This window comes from Eptatretus burgeri, chromosome 13 (assembly GCF_056783735.1).
Source record: "Eptatretus burgeri isolate ZD-2024b chromosome 13, Ebu_testis_v1, whole genome shotgun sequence".
Classification (NCBI taxonomy): Eukaryota; Metazoa; Chordata; class Myxini; order Myxiniformes; family Myxinidae; genus Eptatretus; species Eptatretus burgeri.
The window spans coordinates 77306301-77326796 of NC_140973.1; the positions used below are offsets into that span (position 1 = coordinate 77306301).

Sequence of the window (20496 nt, forward strand, 5' to 3'; positions counted from 1 at the left end):
TCTTGAAATGTGTCCCCTACCCCTCGTAGGAGCTTGTGGAGATGGTGAAAGCAAAAAAGGCAGCACAGGAAGCTGTGAAGATGATGCAAGTATGAGGATTCTTTTTATACCCCTTTTGCCGTTATCTGCACTATTCTTTTCTACCACCGTGTCCAAAGTCCTGGAGGGAAGATTTGGTGGATGTTTGAGGTGGGGAAAGCCTACCAAATCATGAGCAAAGTTGGAATGTAAGACAGTTGAGTTGTGCCCCCCCACCCCAAACCAACCAACCAATCGTCACTACAGTCCAACCACCAGCAAATGTAGCACAGTTGGCAAAGGCTTTCCATTTGGAGGGTAAGAGTTGGACATGGACAGCTTTGGTGAATTTTGTACACTGTGGGATGGAACTGTGTACCAGCATCAATAAATAAAATGCACTGGGCATGGTTTTGTAACTGCTCTATTTCACATTGTAAACGAGTGCAAAACATTTTAACAACTTGACCTTGATCAACATCATTTTGGTTTTGATTTGAGAAACGCAATAAATTTGAAGGTACAACACTGAGTGGAGTGCAGCATGGCACAATGGGTACATTGTCCTTTTGCAAGTTCATGATCGGCGGAACGCATCCTTGGTGGTGCTGCTCGTACAGAGGGTACAGCGATTCCATAGTTGTCACAGCCGTACTGCAACGGAAGCGTTGGAAGCGATCTGCAACAGGACGCACACGTAGTCACCGGAAACTTCAAGATTTCCAAACTGAAACCCGTGAGGGTAACTCGGTCAGACTTCCATTTCCAAACTTGAAACTTTTAAAAACGTGCAGCATTGCTCATCCGTTACTGGAACCAGCAATATGCGTGTGGACTTTCTTCCCCGTTTTTCATGACTTTTAATTTGTAGTTCATGTGCCACTGGTTGGACGTTCATTGAGCAAATGTACCAACACCCCTCAAAACTACAACTGAAAAGAGCAAAGAGGTTCGCTGCTCGAGTGAGCAGCGTCCTCATCATACGTACGTTATGCGAGGTCGCATCCTGGAACACGTTCTGCACATACAACACGGCGTCGTGTATGGAGAGAAAAAAATTGGATTTTGAAGCAGACTCGAAGAATCCCGCTTGTTCCAGGCTCAGGAGGACTGAAGCTGCAGGAACAGATGTGACAACTGCTCGTTAAATATAAAGTGGAGAGCACACGTGTGATTATTTTTCTTTCATCTGCCTTGCTGCATGTACATAGGTCACATTAAGCAATTGGAACTTGTACAATAAACTCATTGGTATTCTTAAATGTTATCGACCTTTGCTTTTTTTTTTTTTTTGGTACAGGTAGGTATTTATGATGCATTTGAACACGAAGTTAAGGTTTAAATAACTCCAACCAGAGTTCGATAACTAACCATCCCCACATTACATACGCAAATCGACTTGAATGGAGCGAGTTATGGAGGAGAAGGAATGACTAAATAAGCAATCGTTCACTTCTCTGTACAATTAACCAGATAATTTATGTATGTGACAAAGCAAGTGAATGTATCTATCTCCCAGAGGGTTTAACCGAGCAACCCGAAACTTTCAAGGATTAATCAGGGCACCTAGAAGTGCATGTGCAAATTTCTTTTGATTCCATCAATTTTTGGAAAAAAAAACTTCCAGGGGGGGGGGGGTTGCACAATTGAATATATACGAGCAGTACGCACGTTATCGCGTTATGTAACCCGGGTTCATTTTACTTTCGGGAGTGATAGAGGCAGTGGTCTGTTGCCTATACACCCTTTAAATAAAAGGGATGCGTCAGAAGACTGTTGCACGCTTTTTTTTTTTTAAATAAACATGGTCTCGGTTTGTGGATGAGCAAGGACAGAACAGATCAGCACACAACAAAGGGAACAGCAGGAGAAAGGGGAAACGAAACACCATAGCAGGGTGGATATACTGATTCTGGCTCACTTTCTCCCCCATGTTAAGTGAATGGGGATTCTCAGCGATTCATATTTTTTCCCTAAAAATAAACCTTTTTATCCCAACCTGTTGAATTCTCTGCTGTTGAAATATCTAAAACATGTAAGTGAATGGAGATTTTAATAGCCTCCCCTTTTAGCCAAGGAGCACTTTTTTCAAATAACCAATGCATATTGTTTAGCTCACTCATTGAACCTATAAAGATTTGTTCATTCTCAAATTCCTTCAATAGTTTAATTTTCTTTGCACAATAATCCCCATCTAAAATATTTAAAAAACAAAACATTTGAATATTTATATTTTTCAAGATACCCCTTTTGTGTCATTATGAAATGATATACTTCTCTCATTGATCTCATCTGACCACCTCCTGAGTTGCATATCATTTTGAGATTGTAGTTAATTATTTTTCTATTGTTCAATTGATAACCATCAAAGTTCAGTCCATTCAAGGATACTTTTTTTCTTTACATCCTCTAACTTACTGGTTTTTAAATTGATTTGCTTATTTGTTTTATTCACCTTTGTTTTAGTTATTTTTTCAATAAGACTTATTTGATATTTTTCACATTCATTATGTTTTCCATTTATATACCAAGACTGAGATTTTCTCCACTCTTTGGTTTGATTAATACTTGGTTCGACCATTTATATACAGTCATGCGCCACTTAACGACGGGGTTACGTTCTGAGAAACGCGTCGTTAAGCGACGTCGTCGTTGTGTGAACATCATTTTTTTTTTCCTTTTCATTTTCGAACATCGTACTTGCACAAACCTAGACACCTAGGCTATATGGTGTAGCCTATTGCTCCTCGGATACAAACCTGTACAGCATGTTACTGTACTGAATACTGTCGGCAATTGTAACACACATCCAAGAGAGATGGAAGACATGTTCGATTTACCTTTGTGCTGTTCATGACGGCCATTGGTGTTGTTAGCAGCAGCTTACAATCTTCTCTCGCATCGATTATAGAAAGGTGAATAATTAGCGTTTGGATTTTATATATATAAGTAATCATTGCATCGATGTTATAATTTACAAATGAAGAAACGAGCACCTGTCAATTGTGATGTATATTTTCGGAATGGTGCGATTGTTTTAACAACATAAAAAGCTTCACGAAAAACAAATTTGTGTTTTTATGTCGACAAAGAACAATGATTTATTCGCGGAATTCTTCAATTCAAAGGTAGTTTACTTGCTGGAAGGTAAACGTGCAAACACTGGTTCAGTTTGAAAGCCGATTTCCTTGAATCCCGATTTAGCACGGTCCTGTTTTTTTCGTGATGACATTTTATGGACCTCAACGATCGCATTATAACGGGGCCACACTGTCGTTGTTTATTATCATTATGAGGTATTATGTACTGTACAGTGCACATAATTGTATGTGCTATTTTTATACGAGGCAACATCACTCGGCGATAGGAATTTTTCAGTTCCATTTTTTTTCTTTTTTTTCAGAGCTGGCAGATCCGTCGTACATGTGATCCGTCATTGCCCGGAACGTCGTTAAGCGGCGCATGACTGTATTGTGAAAAAGGCGGCGGTCGTCCTTAAAAACCCCAACCCATATTCTATTCAGTTAAAACTTGTATCCATATGGAACACAATCTATTCTATATACTCCATGATTAAATATTCACTCTATCATACAATATCCAAATGAAACACAATCTATTCCATTATCTAAAATAAATCTCTTATCATCAAAGGCTCCTCATGCCTTTTTATTTACTTCTTCACTATATATCTTATGTTTATAACTTCTTATTGTATTCATTTTCCTATATTCTTCTTTCTTATTCATCAAACAATTATAATAATTTCTAAAAGTTATTGATTTCTTTATTACATATTTCTTAATTCCCTTTAACCTTTTATCAATCTGATCACCATACTTATAACCACATGCCTTTGCTCTCAATCCAATAAACTCACTCATTACTTTTCCACCCAACTCATCCTTAAACTTACCAATAACCTTTTCATTCTTTTTTGAAAATAACTCGCTCTTCTTACTAAAATTACTTGTATCATATACTCCAATATTTTTCTTCATATCTTTATAAACATCATCAGTTTTTATATCTAGAATAAAACTATCAGTGTCCATATACAACAATGAAACATTTTCACCATACTCTTTCTTTAAGTCATTATACAAATAATCATGCATCAATATCTTTGATAAATCAAGAACTGCTGTTCCAATATAAATTGGTTTGTCCATTACAATACTTTCCTTTTCCATATGAATAGCAGAAAAGTAATCTGAAAAAACCTCTTCTCTCTCAAATCTTGGTTTATTTATCAATCTCGAAGCTTCTTTCCAAGATGTTGAAAATCTAATGTTTTGCCTGTTTCTAACATTCTCCATTGTCTTTCCAAAGATAGCATTATTCATCAATTTATAGAATTCCCTTTCAAATTTTGCTTTTGTATTTGTTCTCATATCTGTATTGAATTTAATATACTTTTTCATTCAAGGACTTTGTTTAAATTTTAAAACTATGAATTTTAGCTACTCTCATTCCTTCTCCCAAGAACTGTTTCAAGCTTCTCTGATGCAAAACATATCCCTCTTTATCATAGAATGTTGTTCATAACTTTTCTGTTGATTTACCTTCAATATTAAAACTTTTATGATAATCACTTAACCATTCTTTCTTTGGGGTTTCTTTCTCACATGCAAAAGGAAGGTCTCTTTGCTTATTATGAAGATCACTCGGGTACCTCAAATCAACTTCAAAATAATAACCTTCTTCTTCCTCACTCAATTCCTCTTGAGAAGAAATAATATTCATCAAAACCTTTTCATAATCCTTTTTTCCACCCACTCTAATCAACAGAAGGCAGAGATTCAGACATTGCTCATCCATACAAATTATTAGCATCAAAATACATCAAATAATTACTATCTTTTTTACTATCATAATTTGGAAGATATTTATTATTTGCTTTAGCACATCTTTTTGAACATACTTGTGATATTCCACCTCTCTTAGACTTCTCAATCATCAAAAGCATATCTAAATCACTGATTAAATCTATATCTTGTTTTGTCATTTTCAACATTGCACTCCAAGCTAAACCAGAAGCTGTGAAATAGTGGGCAGGATCTAATCCATCACAATGTTTATGATGACAGAGTGATCTAAAAGCTTCAAACACATCAGCTTACAATAAAACATCTGTTTTTAGATACAAATCATGATATTCTCTAAGGTTCTTTATCTTAAATATTTTCCAAATTTCTTGTGCAAGTTTATATTCCTTATCACTTATCTCTTCTTCATAAAGGTTATTATAGAAACTTTCTTTTGAAGGAAGTTGTGTTTCTTTAAATCTCATAAATGAATCCATATAATCATAAGGATAAATTTCCTTACTTGTAAGAATTTTCTCTTTACTTTGAATTTCATTCCTTGTTTGAATTTCCTCTCAAGTTAGAATTCCCTCTTTAATCAGAATTTCCTCTTTCGTTAGAATTTCATTCATTGTTCAAATTTTCTGTATAATTAGAATTTCATCTTCAGTTAGAATTTCTTCATTAATTAGAATTTTCTCTTTAATCTGAATTTCCTCTTTAGTTGGGAATTTCCTCTTTTGGAAAGAATGAAATAAGATTTGGAAAAGAGCCCGTGGAGCTTAGATTTAATGCTCGGTAGGCTAGTGGTGTTCCCATAAACTTGTAAGAAGCTAGAAACCTAATACGAGTTAAAGGTTCTGTGAATATCATTTTTGTAAATGAAATATACTTTTGACTTGTGTTTGTTATGGCAGAAATATTCCCTGGTGTTTTTGAAAGTTCATTTATAAATAGATGTGTATCATAGTTGGTGCTGTTGTGAAGAAAGACTGGAATAAAAGAAGGAAATTTATAATTAAGATTCCAACAGGAATGAGCGGGACCTCTATATTTACCAGTAAGATGATAATGATCCCTAACTTTGACCTCTCACTCAATTTCCTCCTCAAATATGGCAGATATTTTTTCTAAATTCTAATTTTTCTTCTTCGGTTAATTTCATCGGTTCATTTGTTTCTTTCATTAATTTAGTTAGTCTTATACAATCCTTTTCTAATCGTTTTACAAACTCTTGTGAAGGTTTTTTTTTCCACTATAATGTTCAAGTTTATTATACTTTTCTCCAACAGATGATTTGATATAATAACAGAAACCACAAGGAAAATGTTTTTGATATTTATTTGTATATGATTCTTTTGAATTAGGAGAAGCAGTATTTATCTTTTTACGGATACATTCAAAATCAGCGTATATCACAAATGGGTGCATGATAGATTTATTATAATCTTCAAAATAAATATTTTCACCAGGTTTCGGCATTGTAATTACAGCTGATTTATGATTACTACAATATTTTGAATGTTGTTCTAATCGTTCTTTTGAATGAAATGAATTAAGACATCGCTTCAAGGATATATTTTGTTTGCTGTTCTGAATACCTGAGAAGAGATTAATCTTGATAAATTATTGATGTATGTATAATGTGAATTCTTTCCAACACTAAAATATGAAAGATCAATGTGTTTCTTCATTTCTCTCTGTAATCTTTAATACCTGAACTTTATTCTCTCTCGTTAAACCATGTACATTAATAGAAAGAATATTCTTTTTCTCAAATTTAGGAATATCTGTTAGTGACATTGGGAATTTAAAATCTTTAATGTCCAAGGTATTCTCATATTTCATGTATTGTTTTACTGTTTCTGAATTACAATTTGGTGGATGTAAGTGAGCAAAAACAGACCAGAGAAAACATTTATTATCATTGTTCTTAATATTAACAACTGCCTTCTTTACTTTTATTTCTTTTGGTAATTCAATATAAGAAGAAGCTTGAAGAGGATCTGATTTTAAGATGTGTATATCTAAAAATATTATTTTTGTGATAGTAAATCCACTACCTACTACAGTGTTATCAACACCTTGTTCTTGTCTCTGGAGATCATCATTAATATAACATCTTACAAAATCTTGAAATGATGAGATAAAGTGTGGGTTTGTCCTCGTATAAGGAGTTTGTTCTTCATCTTGTCTTTTCATATTCATTTTCACTCCCATGTAAAACTTTAAAGTTTTAATTTCTTTTAATGTCTTTTTAATAACTTTTTCAACATCAGGTATCACTATTTCAATTGATTCAGCTATTGATGATGGACTAGGTTCTCCAAATTGAAAAATCCTTATTTCTATATGATTCTTAAAAGCTCCATCAGTGTTTTCAATATAATAGTCTCCCTTTACTTTAAAGTCATTCTTCTTGTGTTTTTGTCATTGAAGGTGATTCTTATAACTACTCTTCAAAACATCCTTTGAGCAGATATCACAATGTTTTGTTTCCAACTCAAGAGGAGATATTTGTTTGAAAAGATTGAATGTGTGTTTGTTGGTTTGAAGGTGTTTTTTTTATAATATTTATATTCGTGATTACAAACATCGCAGTACGTTGTATTCACCATATTTATATAATAACACTTTGCTTAAACTAAAATTTTCTTGATGAAAATTTTGTTGAATTTATAGGTGAATCTGTGCTTAAAACCATTTTATTCTCCAACTTTTTTCAATTAATAAATACAATGTTTCAAGACACAAAAGGCAAGTTTCAATCAATCTCTTCATTTGTTAAAGATACTGAGAAATATGTCAAGGATGTAAAATTGAATAAAGATAAATATAACAACTATTGGATAAAAACAATTATGGTAAATAATACGAGTTCTTCGCTTTCCTTCAGTGGAAGGGCTTTTAGTCTACCTGGAAGAACATCAATTAAAGTATCTCTAACACAAGTTTCTCCTCTCCTTCTGGCAATACTGTATATTCAAAACCAGAAAAAGCAATGAAACAAGAAAAAGTATCAAAAAATAAAAACCTTATGGATGAAGCTTCAGAAAGAAAAGACAAGACCATCTGTAATATGCAAGGAGAAATTAATTTTTTTCAACAACCCTAAAGATGTAAATCCTGATGAAATAAAGGATGTTAATATATCAGGTGCAATTTCATTCAATTGTAGTTAAGGATCATTTTTAAATTACCTTTAAAATAAAACATGTAGTTGTTGAATCTGTTCATGAAAAAAAGTATATAGATATAGATGGTAATGTTTTTTTCTACTAATTAAATGAGTCATGATTCCACTGAAGATTTTGAAGATTATGAGAGTGATTATGATACCGAGAGTTTGTGTTCAAACGATAGTTATGAAATTAGTTTTATAGATGATTCTGAAAGTACCGAAGATGAATTTCAGTTTCAGTAAAGTTTTACTTTATAAATATGCTAGATTTTGAGCCTCTTGAATTCCCTGATTCTCCATATGACAAATTTGAGAATGGTCCTACGTGTGAAAGATGGGATTAAACACAGTAAAAAGCCTATAAACAATGTATATTCTGTGATTATCATCTCATTAATGATAATAAAATAATAAATAAAGGAAAATAACTTTTAGATTATTTAGATTATTAAAATAACCAAAAATGAATTACTTTACAAGATTGATTAGAGAAATGAATGTAAAGTATGAGGGCGATCACACAGCTTTCCTTACAAGGGAAGAAACTGAACGTATTAGAGAAATGTTGAAAGGATTGTTATATATTATTCACCATTGTTATAATATTGTATAAATAAAATGAGGCATTATCTTGAAATTAAACCTGAACTTTGGATAAAATATAGAGTTTCTAAAAAAGCCAATATTAAATTAAATAACCTGTTTTCCAAATATATAAATGAATAATTTTTTACCCATTTGGGAAAATAAGATAAAATTGAACAATCATAAAAATCTTCCAAATTCATTAAGATATCTCAGTTGGTTCAAGCGGATGTAGAAAAACCTGCTTACTTTTGAAGATGCTCCTGACTCCCAACTTTTTAGATTATGATAATTTAATAATTTTCACAAAGTCGAGTTTTCAACCAGAGTATCAACTACTCTCACAAGGTTTTAATGCTGGTCTTCAAAAAGAAGATATAATCGGTTTATTTAAACTTCAAAACTATCTTAATGATTATAACATTGAAGATATAATACAACTATTTTGTAATACACAGAGATATAAAAAAGAAATCAAAACCGATAACTTGTATTCTTAGTGATAAAACGGATGATAAACCGTCTCCCCAAGATTTGGATAAATCAAAAAAGAACCTCATTATCTTTGATGATTGTGTTAATGAGAGAAACCAAACGGTAATGGACAGGCTACAACACAAGAGGGAGACATTCTTCTTTTTATATCTCTGTGTATCACAAAATAGTTGTATTATATCTTCAATGTTATATTCATTTTGATTGTTTTGAAGTTTAAATAAACCGATTGTATCTTCTTTTCGAAGACCAACATTAAAACCTTGAGAGTAGTTGATACTCTGGTTGAAAACTCGACTTTGTGAAAATTATTAAATTATCATAATCTAAAAAGTTGGGAGTCAGGAGCATCTTCAAAAGTAAGCAGGTTTTTCCACATCCGCTTGAACCAACTATGAGATATCTTAATGAATTTGGAAGATTTTTATGATTGTTAAATTTTATCTTATTTTCCCAAATGGGTAAAAAAAAAATCATTCATTTTTATATTTGGAAAACAGGTTATTTAATTTATTATTGGCTTTTTTTAGAAACTCTATATTTTATCCTAAGTTCAGGTTTAATTTCAAGATAATCCATTATTTTATTCATACAATATCTTGTCTTGTGTTGATATTTCCCTGAAAATGACAATCGTGAATAATATATAACAACAATCCTTTGAACATTTCTCTAATACGTTCAGTTTCTTCCCTCGTAAGGAAAGCTGTGTGATCGCCCTCATACTTTACATTCATTTCTCCAATCAATCTTGAAAAGTAATTCATTTTTGGTGTAAATCTAAAAATTATTTTCCTTTTTATATTTTTTTATTATCATTAATGAGACGATAATCACAGAATATACATTGTTTATAGGCTTTTGACTCTGTGTTTAATCCCCGTCTTAAACACGCAGGACAATTCTCAAATTTGTCATATGGAGAATCAGGGAATTCAAGAAGCTCAAAATCGAGCATTTTTATAAATTAAAACTTTACTTAAACTGAAATTCATCTTCGGTGTCATCTTCGGTACTTTCAGAATCATCTATAAAATTACTTTCATAACTATCGTTTGAACACAAACTCTCGGTGTCATAATCACTCTCATAATCTTCAAAATCTTTAGTTGAATAATGACATTTAATTAGTAGAAAAAAACATTACCATCAAAATCTAAATACTTTTTTGCATGAACAGATTCAACTACTACATTTTTTTAAATTAAAGGTAATTTAAAAATGATCCTGAACCACAATTGAACAAAATGTCATTTCACCTGATATATTAACATCCTTTATTTCATCAGGATTTACATATTTTGGGTTGTTGAAAAAAAAATACAAATTTCTCCTTTCATATCACAGATGGTCTTCTCTTTTCTTTCGAAAGCTTCATCGATAAGGTTTTTATTTTTTGATACTTTTTCTTGTTTCATTGCTTTTTCTTGTTTTGAATATACAGTATTGCCAGAAGGAGAGGAGAAACTTTTGTTAGAGATACTTTAATTGATGTTCTTCCAGGTAGACTAAAAGCCCTTCCACTGAAGGAAATTGAAGAACTCATTATTTACCAGAATTGTTTTTATCCAATAGTTGTTATATTTATCTTTATTCAATTTTACATCCTTGACATATTTCTCAGTGTCTTTAACAAATGAAGCGATTGATTGAAACTTGCCTTTTGTGTCTTGAAACTTTGTATTTATTAAGTGAAAAAAGTTGGAGAATAAAATGGTTTTAAGCACAGATTCACCTATATAATAAGTTAAACGAAATTTTCATCAAGAAAATTTTAGTTCAAGCAAAGTTTTATTATATAAATATGGTGAATACAACATACTGCGATGATTGTAATCACGAATATAAATATTACAAAAAAACACCTTCAAACCAACAAACACATTCAATCTTTTCAAACAAATATCTCCTCTTGAGTTAGAAACAAAACATTGTGATATCTGCTCAAAGGATGTTTTGAAGAGTAGTTATAAGAATCACGTTCAATCACATAAACACAAGAAGAATGAGTTTAAAGTAAAGGGAGACTATTATATTGAAAACACTGATGGAGCTTTTAAGAATCATATTAAAATAAGGATTTTTCAATTTGGAGAGCCTGGTCCATCATCAACAGCTGAATCAATTGAAATAGTGAAACCTGATGTTGAAAAAGTTATTAAAAAGACATTAAAAGAAATGAAAACTTTAAAGTTTTATATGGGAGTGAAAATGAATATGAAAAGACAAGATGAAGAACAAACCCACACTTTATCTTATCATTTCTTATCTTATGATATACACATCTTATCTTATCATGATATACACATCTTAAAATCAGATCCTCTTCAAGCTTCTTCTTATATTGAATTACCAAAAGAAATAAAACTAAAGAAGGCAGTTGTTAATATTAAGAACTATGATAATAATAAATGTTTTCTCTGGTCTGTTCTTGCTCACTTACATCCACCAAATTGTAATTCAGAAAGAGTAAAACAATATCTGAAATATGAGAATACCTTGGACATTAAAGATTTTAAATTCCCAATGCCACTAACAGATATTCCTAAATTTGAGAAAAAGAATAATCTTTCTTTTAATGTATATGGATTAACTCGAGAGAATAAAGTTCACGTATTGAAGATTACAGAGAAATGAAGAAACACACATTGATCTTTTATATTTTAGTGTTGGAAAGAATTCACATTATACATACATCAATAATTTATCAAGATTAATCTCTTCTCAGCTATTCAGAACAGCAAACAAAATATATCCTTGAAAGCAGTCTTAATTCATTTCATACAAAAGAACGATTAGAACAACATTCAAATATTGCAGTAATCATAAATCAGCTGTAATTACAATGCCTAAACCTGGTGAAAAGATTTATTTTGAAGATTAGAATAAATCTATCATGCACCCATTTGTGATATACGCTGATTTTGAATGTATCCTTAAAAGATAAATACTGCTTCTCCTAATCCAAAAGAATCATATACAAATAAATATCAAAAACATATTCCTTGTGGTTTCTGTTATTATATCATCATCTGTTGGAGAAAAGTAAAATAAACTTGAACATTATAGTGGAAAAAAAGCTTCACAAGAGTTTGTAAAATGATTAGAAAAGGATTGTACAAGACTAACTAAATTAATGAAAGAAACAAATAAACCGATGAAATTAACCGAAGAAGAAAAATTAGAATTTAGAAAGAACAATATCTGCCATATTTGTGAGGAGGAAATTGAGGGAGAGGTCAAAGTTAGGGATCATTATCATCTTACTGGTAAATATAGAGGTCCCGCTCATTCCTGTTGTAATCTTAATTATAAATTTCCTTCTTTTATTCCAGCCTTTCTTCACAACAGCGACAACGATGATACACATCTATTTATAAATGAACTTTCAAAAACACCAGGGAATATTTCTGCCATAACAAACAAAAGTCAAAAGTATATTTCATTTACAAAAATGATATTCACAAAACCTTTAACTCGTATTAGGTTTCTAGATTATTACAAGTTCATGGGAACACCACTAGCCGACCAAGCATCAAATCTAAGCTCCATGGGCTCTTTTCCAAATCTTAATTCATTCTTTCCAAAAGAGGAAATTCTAACTAAAGAGGAAATTCAGATTAAAGAGAGAATTCAAATTAAAGAGGAAATTCTAATTAATGAAGAAATTCTAACTGAAGATGAAATTCTAATTATAAAGAAAATTCGAACAATGAAGGAAATTCTGATAAAAGAGGGAATTCTAACTTGAGAGGAAATTCAAACAAGGAATGAAATTCAAAGTAAAGAGAAAATTCTTACAAGTAAGGAAATTTATCCTTATGATTATATGGATTCATTTATGAGATTTAAAGAAACACAACTTCCTTCAAAAGAAAGTTTCTATAATGGCCTTTATGAAGAAGAGATAAGTTATTAAGGAATGCACAAGAAATTTGGAAAATATTTAAGATAAAGAACCTTGGAGAATATCATGATTTGTATGTAAAAACAGATGTTTTATTGTTAGCTGATGTGTTTGAAGCTTTTAGATCACTGTCAAAATAAAAATTGTTATGGATTAGATCCTGCCCACTATTTCACAGCTCCTGGTTTAGCTTGGAGTGCAATGTTGAAAATGACAAAACAAGATATAGATTTCATCAGTGATGTGGATATGCTTTTGATGATTGAGAAGTCTAAGAGAGGTGGAATATCACAAGTATGTACAAAAAGATTTGCAAAAGCAAATAATAAATATCTTCCAAATGATGATAGTGAAAAAGATAGTAATTATTTGATGTATTTTTATGCTAATAATTTGTATGGATGGGCAATGTCTCAATCTCTGCCTTTTGGTAAATTAGAGTGGGTGGAAGAAAAGGATTATGAAAAGGTTTTGATTTATGTTATTTCTTCTCAAGAGGAATTGAATGAGGAAGAAGAAGGCTATTATGTTGAAGTTGATTTGAGGTACCCGAGTGATCTTCATAATCAGCATAAAGACCTTCCTTTTGCATGTGAGAAAGAAACCCCAAAGAAAGAATGGTTAAGTGATTGTCATAAAAGTTTTAATATTGAATGTAAATCAACAGAAAAGTTATTAACAATATTCTATGATAAAGAGGGATATGTTTTGCATCAGAGAGCTTGAAACAGTTTTTGTGAGAAGGATTGAGAGTAGCTAAAATTCAAAGAGTTTTAAAATTTAAACAAAGTCTTTGGATGAAAAAGTATATTAAATTCAATACAGATATGAGAACAAATACAAAAGTAAAATTTGAAGGGGAATTCTATAAATTGATGAATAATGCTGTCTTTGGAAAGACAATGGAGAATGTTAGAAACAGGCAAAACATTAGATTTGCAACATCTTGGAAAGAAGCTTCTAGATTGATAAACAAACCAAATTTTGAGAGAGAAGAGTTTTTTCAGAGAACTTTTCTGCTATTGATATGGAAAAGGAAAGTATTGTAATGGATAAACCAATTTATATTGGAACAGCAGTTTTTGATTTATCAAAGATATTGATGTATGATTGATTATTTGTTTAATGACTGAAAGAAAGAGTATGGTGAAAATGTTTCATTGTTGTGTATGGACACTGATAGTTTTATCCAAGATATAAAAACTGATGTTTGTAAAGATATGAAGAAAAATATTGGAGTATATGATACAAATAATTTTAGTAAGAGCGAGTTATTTTCAAAAAAGAATGAAAAGGTTATTGGTAAGTTTAAGGATGAGTTGGGTGGAAAAGTAATGAGTGAGTTTATTGGATCGAGAGCAAAGGCATATGCTTATAAGTATGATCAGATTGATAAAAGGTTAAAGGGAATTAAGAAATCAATAACTTTTAGAAATTATTAGAATTGTTTGAACTCGTACGTGCCCGTAAAAAAAAAAAAATAATAAATAATTAAACCACACAGGTCGTTTCTTCGCTCTCACGTGCCCGTACACGCGTGACACGGAAGTTCGATATTATTCGCAGTTACGATTATTCGCAATTTATTTTTAATACCCAATTATTCAATTAGCGCCAACGTATTTTACCTTTTCGCAATGTCGTGGCAAGGAAAAACAAAAAGAGAAGAGAAGAGAGAGAAAAAATTTACTTCCTGGTTCGGAGCATACCAGCACTCTGATGTTCCCGAAATTTATAAACCATCTAATATGAAAACGATCATAACTTGGGCCATTGTGTTTATCTATAAATGCGCATAAGAAATTGAGAAATTATTAGAATACACGAAGTCATCACTCTCCGGAAGCCCGTATGTTGTAATGAGGAACGTGGCTGTGCTTCCCTTCCCCATCGGCCACGCCCACGCAACAACGTGTCTTCCCATTGGTTTGGTAAAGAAATGGCCATAACTTGGGAAGCACTTGTCCGATTAATATCAAACCTTGAAAAGGCACATCCTCAGGTCCCCAGCAATATACCTGGCAAGTTTCAATTAGATCGGACCAGAGGTTGTCGAGAAACAGCGGTCACACACACACACACACACACACACACACACACATTGCTGGAATTATAGATAGATAAGAAAGAAGAATATAGGAAAATGAATACAATAATAAGTTATAAACATAAGATATATGGTGAAGAAGTAAATAAAAAGGCATTAGGAGCCTTTGATGATAAGAGATTTATTTTAGATAATGGAATAGATTGTGTTCCATATGAATACAAGTTTTAACTTAATGGAATATGGGTTAGGGTTTTTTAGGGCGACCGCCGCCTTTTTCACAATATATAAATGGTCGAACCAAGTATTAATCAAACTAAAGAGTGGAGAAAATCTCAGTCTTGGTATATAAATGGAAAACATAATGAATGTGAAAAAATATCAAATCAGTCTTATTGAAAAAATAACAAACAAAGGTAAATAAAACAAATAAGCAAATCAATAAAAAAAAATACCCCCGAGCAGGAGTGCCGGTCATCTCTGCCAGAGGTCGAAAGTAACTCTGTGCCAGACTGGAATAGGGGCAGTTCATAATGTACGTACGCTCTACTTCCGGGTTTCAAAACCACCCACCCCCCCCCCTCTGTATGCACGCTCGTGACCACTCACCCACCCCCATCATACATCGCTAATCGCTTGTAAACCCAGCAGTTCCTTATGAACCGATGTTTGTAAGTCATGACGATGCAGTCCCTAGCGGTGTAATTTACCTTTTTCTTTTAATATCACAGCACGTCATTTATCTATCTATAATTCCATCAATGTGTGTGTGTGTGTCTGTCTGTGTCTGCGACCGCCGTTTCTCGACGACCGCCAGTCCGATCGGATTGAAACTTGCCAGGAATATTTCCGGGGCCCCGCAGATGTGCCTTTTCAAGGTTTGATATCGATCGGACAAGCGGTTCCCAAGTTACGGCCATTTATCTGTCGGCCAATGACAAGACACGGTGCTATGACATCACGAATGACGTCACAATTAATGTTTATTTATTTTGCACCATCGATGGTCCGATCTGACTAAAAAAAACTTGCCAGGAATATTGCCAGGGCCCCGCGGATGTGCTTTTCAAGGTTTGATATTAATCGGACGAGCGGTTCTCAAGTTATGGCCATTTATGATACGGTTGGTCCAATCTAATTGAAATATTGCCCCAATCCAGTCGTCGTTTACGCACCTACGGGCCTGTCCCTACGGGCCCGTACTAGTGAAAATGAAAGTACAAATTGACATTAAAGACAATGTTAATGTCATAAATGAAAGTAAGTGTGCATATAAACTAGTGTTCCATTGTTTTAGTTAAATCTGACAAAAGCTTCAAATGTAATATTTGTCTGAGAGTTCCGGTTCTTAATGTAATATAATACTTTTGTATGTGCTTTATGAACGGCCCATACGGGGAATCAGAGAGAAGTTTGAAGGGCTATAAAATCGGAACGAGAGCAAATTTCAAAAAAATGGCTCGTGTTTTTCTCGATAATAGTCCATAGTATCTGAATCACTAATAACATTTGATCTCTCTTAATAAATGAGGGATGAGATACGATTTTCGCAACTTTGACAGCCTCGTGACGTTGACCTCGACCTTGGACGACCTTGAAAGTAATATCGTTGTGCATGTCTCATCGGCCTCTATCCATTCCACTATTGGTTATTTGTCTCCACTCGGTTTGATTGTGGACGGACGGACAGACAGACTTCGAGACTGTTATTTTAGGTCATCTCTACTGAGATGATAGAGATGACCTAACGAGTAAGTTAGAGGATGTAAAGAAAAAAATTAATATCCTTGAATGGACTGAAAACTGATGGTTATCAATTGAACAATGGAAAAATAATTTACTACAATCTCAAAATGATATGCAACTCAGGAGGTGGTCAGATGAGATCAATGAGAGAAGTATATCATTTCATAATGACACAAAAGGGGTATCTTGAAAAATATAAAGATTCAAATGTTTTATTTTTAAATATTTTAGATGGGGATTATTGTGCAAACAAAATTAAACTATTGAAGGAATTTGAGAATGAACAAATCTTTATAGGTTCAATGAGTGAGCTAAACAATATGCATTGGTTATTTGAAAAAAGTGCACCTCGGCTAAAAGAGGAGGCTATTAAAATCTCCATTCACTTACATGTTTTAGATATTTCAACAGCAGAGAATTCAACAGGTTGGGATAAAAAAAGAGGTTTTTTTTTTTTAGGGAAAAAAAATATGAATCGCTGAGAATCCCCATTCACTTAACATGGGGGAAAGTGAGCCAGAATCAGTATATCCACCCTACTCACCATTAGCAGGGCGGTGGGAGAAGGTAGACAGACAGACAGACAGACAAACAAACAAGGGACGCTTGGAACAAGATCACGCGTAGGGTGGGTACTCTGCTATGATATTAATAATCAAAGACGATAACATTACTTCTCCCATGTCCACCTGGCACGGCTCTCGTCGGGAGCGAGCGGGTGCTTCTCGTATAAATGACTTCTCTTGTGGGAAAGTTTTAAAGCCATAACTACTTACTTATGCAGCTTAAAAATACCTAACCGGAACAAGACTGTGGACACGCTGTATTTTGGTTTCGATATCAGAATGGAATGCGAAAGTGCAGTGGAGCAGCCAGGTGAGCGATTTGTAGCACAGCTGGCATGTTGTGTGAAACTCACAACGACAAGCAGCCACACACACCAGCACTCCAACCTCAGTGTACTCCTGGAATATCTGCACAAAAAAACCAAAAACACAAATTGGAAATGGGTATGATAAAAGCACCCCTTGGTCATTGTGCATTGGACAATACTCAACCTCGTTACTGGTTACCTGCCTGACATCTCTTCCATTATGTGAGGCAAGTTGTATAAACTTTATGAAGCTTCATTTATGGGATCCTGAAGGGTCTTTGCTTCAACATTCAATTTTGACAAAATAAACCTGACTGCTCGGGGAAAACAGGTTCTGCATTCAGGATGTGGATTGGGGAATGGATGAACAGGTTTAATGAGGCTCACTTGGTGACCCACGACAATCGATCTTACCCCTTGCAGGAGAGAAATGCCAACGGTGTCGATAAATCCGACGGAGCTCAAGTCCAAAACGATGGCCTGTAGGAGCTGCGCATGCTGGGGATGCTGCGCATGTTGACCGTCCAGCTCTTCCACCGCCTCAGCTCTCGACTCGTATGTCTCTTCTGCTGGCATATCCAGAGGGATGGGCATGTGGCCGAGCTCCGTAACGTTCCCATCTTCGCTGTAGTTTACATTCATTCCGTTCTGTAAGACCTATGGTTTCATCACATTCATCAACACTAAATGTCCAGCGATGAAGTTGAGTTGAAAAGCAACATAATGACTCCAAAAATGTAATGTGTGCAGGGAAAAGTTGAGAGATCCAAAAATACAGGAAATCAAACTCACACCACCCCATGTTGCAAGATATATATATATATATATATATATATTTTTTTTTTGCTTCTGACTGTTACTCACGTTCAATCTGTGAGAGGAACCTGCCTGGCGTGCTTCCTTGCGTTTTCTTTTAGCTGCGGCTCGTTTATTGCACGCAATGAGTTTTCTTGCATCGACACCCGTCTGTCTCACAGAGGGAGATGAGATAGCAAAGTTAAGGATCTGGTCTATTTAATGGCTTGAAGCAGAGACAGACAGGCATACAATTCAAGGAAAGGCCAATATTGTTGGAAGAGAAGTGAAACTTGAGATGAACCTTATGAACGAGAGCTTTTGAAAAACTCTCCGAGTTTGCAAAGTACAACGAGCTGTTCGTCTGAAAGATCTTTATACCATGTATCTCCTGAGCCTGTTGAAGGGGGGGGGGGGGGGGAAGAAAACACTGCTTAAAAAAAAAAATCCATCAATAACAAAGACGCACAACACAACCTCAATCATTTGGTTCATCATCTATTCCTAAAAGAAGCAGCAACCCTCCATGTCATTGTGCGTCATGATTTTTTTCAAAATGGTTCCTGCTGTCAGAGTAATAAAAATGGTTCCCTTGGAAAGCTAACAATTCCTTTCCGAGGAACAAATTTCAAAGTTGTAAAACATCATGTCTGTTTTATCACAAGACACCTTTTTAGCTGGACCTGGAGCTGAATTATAACAGTTCCAACGGCACCGTTTTTATGACTAGCAATACCGGATCCAACCCTTAAATGGTGCCGATACTCTCTCCCTGCTCAAGGTCATGCTTCTTTTGGTAATAATAACACCCCTTCCCTCCGGGAACGGAAAAAGTAGTCAACACCTGCTCCCTATGCCTGGTGTTGGCTTAATAGTTAGGGTGGTGGACTTGCGATCCCAGGATCCTGAGTTCGAATCCCACTCCGCTGTTGAATTAATACTAGGTGGGGTTAACTCTGCCTGTCATCCTTCAGAGGTCGGCAAAATGAGTGCCAGCTTGCTGGGGTCCTGTGTCGGAGTGGTGACCCGTCCGGGATTGTGCCAAATAGCCAAGGAGACTGCTTAGTCAGCACCAACGCTCTGCACAGAGTATGGTCCCAATGGATGGATGGACCTGCTCCCTCCGGCTGGGCTCAGGTCAGTTAAACCACTTGCACTATTCTCCATGTACAGGCAAAAAACTCAAGTCATCTCCCTACTCTTGTCTGGGAAGGTGGGTCCATGTGCATAAGTTGGTGGAGATTGGCCGAGCCATTTGATTCTATAATGATCAGACGTACGTACATTCACGCATCCAGAGAATTGCCTTTTGTTGGAATGATTTGATGACAAGGAACCATTAAGATAAAGTGTGATGGATACAGAAGGAATAAGCAAAATTATATACAGTAATACTTCTCAAAGCAATAGAAAAATAAGAGGGAAGTAGCACTCAACCAAGAACCAGTGTGTACAACTATTAGGGGTGCCTCTTCGCAATGGTTATATCCCCCCCCCCCAACACAAGATGGGGAGCCAAATCTTCCCCACTCCTCCCCTTCTGCCCAATTTTGGCAAGGCGGCACTGACATGTTTAGAGCACCGATCGGTCCTCATGCCAATCGCCCAACTCCCTCTCATATTCTACATGAACCCTTACATACAAACACTCAAATCACTGCATGTCTAACTCACTCATGTATCACATATCCACAACAAACATCCCTCCCCCCTTGGGGAGTGAACTCCCTCCGGAAGTCCAACACTTTCTCCTAGCCAGAGACATAGAAACGAACCCAGGGCCAACCACAACATACATTTGCCCAACATGTGACACTCGCATTACTAGCTTCCGAGGTGCGGTGAATCACTAGCCAGAGGGGATTCCGTCCGCTGCACGCGGTGGGGTGAATGGGACTACACATATACATGCACCTGCCACTGCACACTTCCACCCCATACACCACTATCATCTGCACACAAGCAACCACCTCAACCCCAAAAATGCAAACATAATGTTAATATCCTCCAATACAACACAGACGGCCTCATCAGCAAGCC

At 34.6% G+C, this 20496-nt stretch overlaps 1 protein-coding gene across 1 annotated transcript in view; it reads right to left on the reverse strand.

Annotated features, from left to right (window-relative positions):
• Positions 1 to 426: 426 nt before the first annotated feature.
• The window catches only part of LOC147014841 (prestin-like), a 49778-nt gene continuing 29708 nt past the window's right edge, over positions 427 to 20496 (reverse strand). Inside the window, exons 14-19 of the mRNA XM_085850618.1 lie at positions 18761 to 18853; positions 18526 to 18627; positions 18076 to 18318; positions 17707 to 17761; positions 1007 to 1134; positions 427 to 697 (exon numbers count right to left, since the gene is read on the reverse strand). Of these exons, the coding sequence (XP_085706744.1) occupies positions 662 to 697; positions 1007 to 1134; positions 17707 to 17761; positions 18076 to 18318; positions 18526 to 18627; positions 18761 to 18853 (657 nt within the window). The 3' untranslated portion in view covers positions 427 to 661. The remainder of the gene's footprint in view (positions 698 to 1006; positions 1135 to 17706; positions 17762 to 18075; positions 18319 to 18525; positions 18628 to 18760; positions 18854 to 20496) is intronic.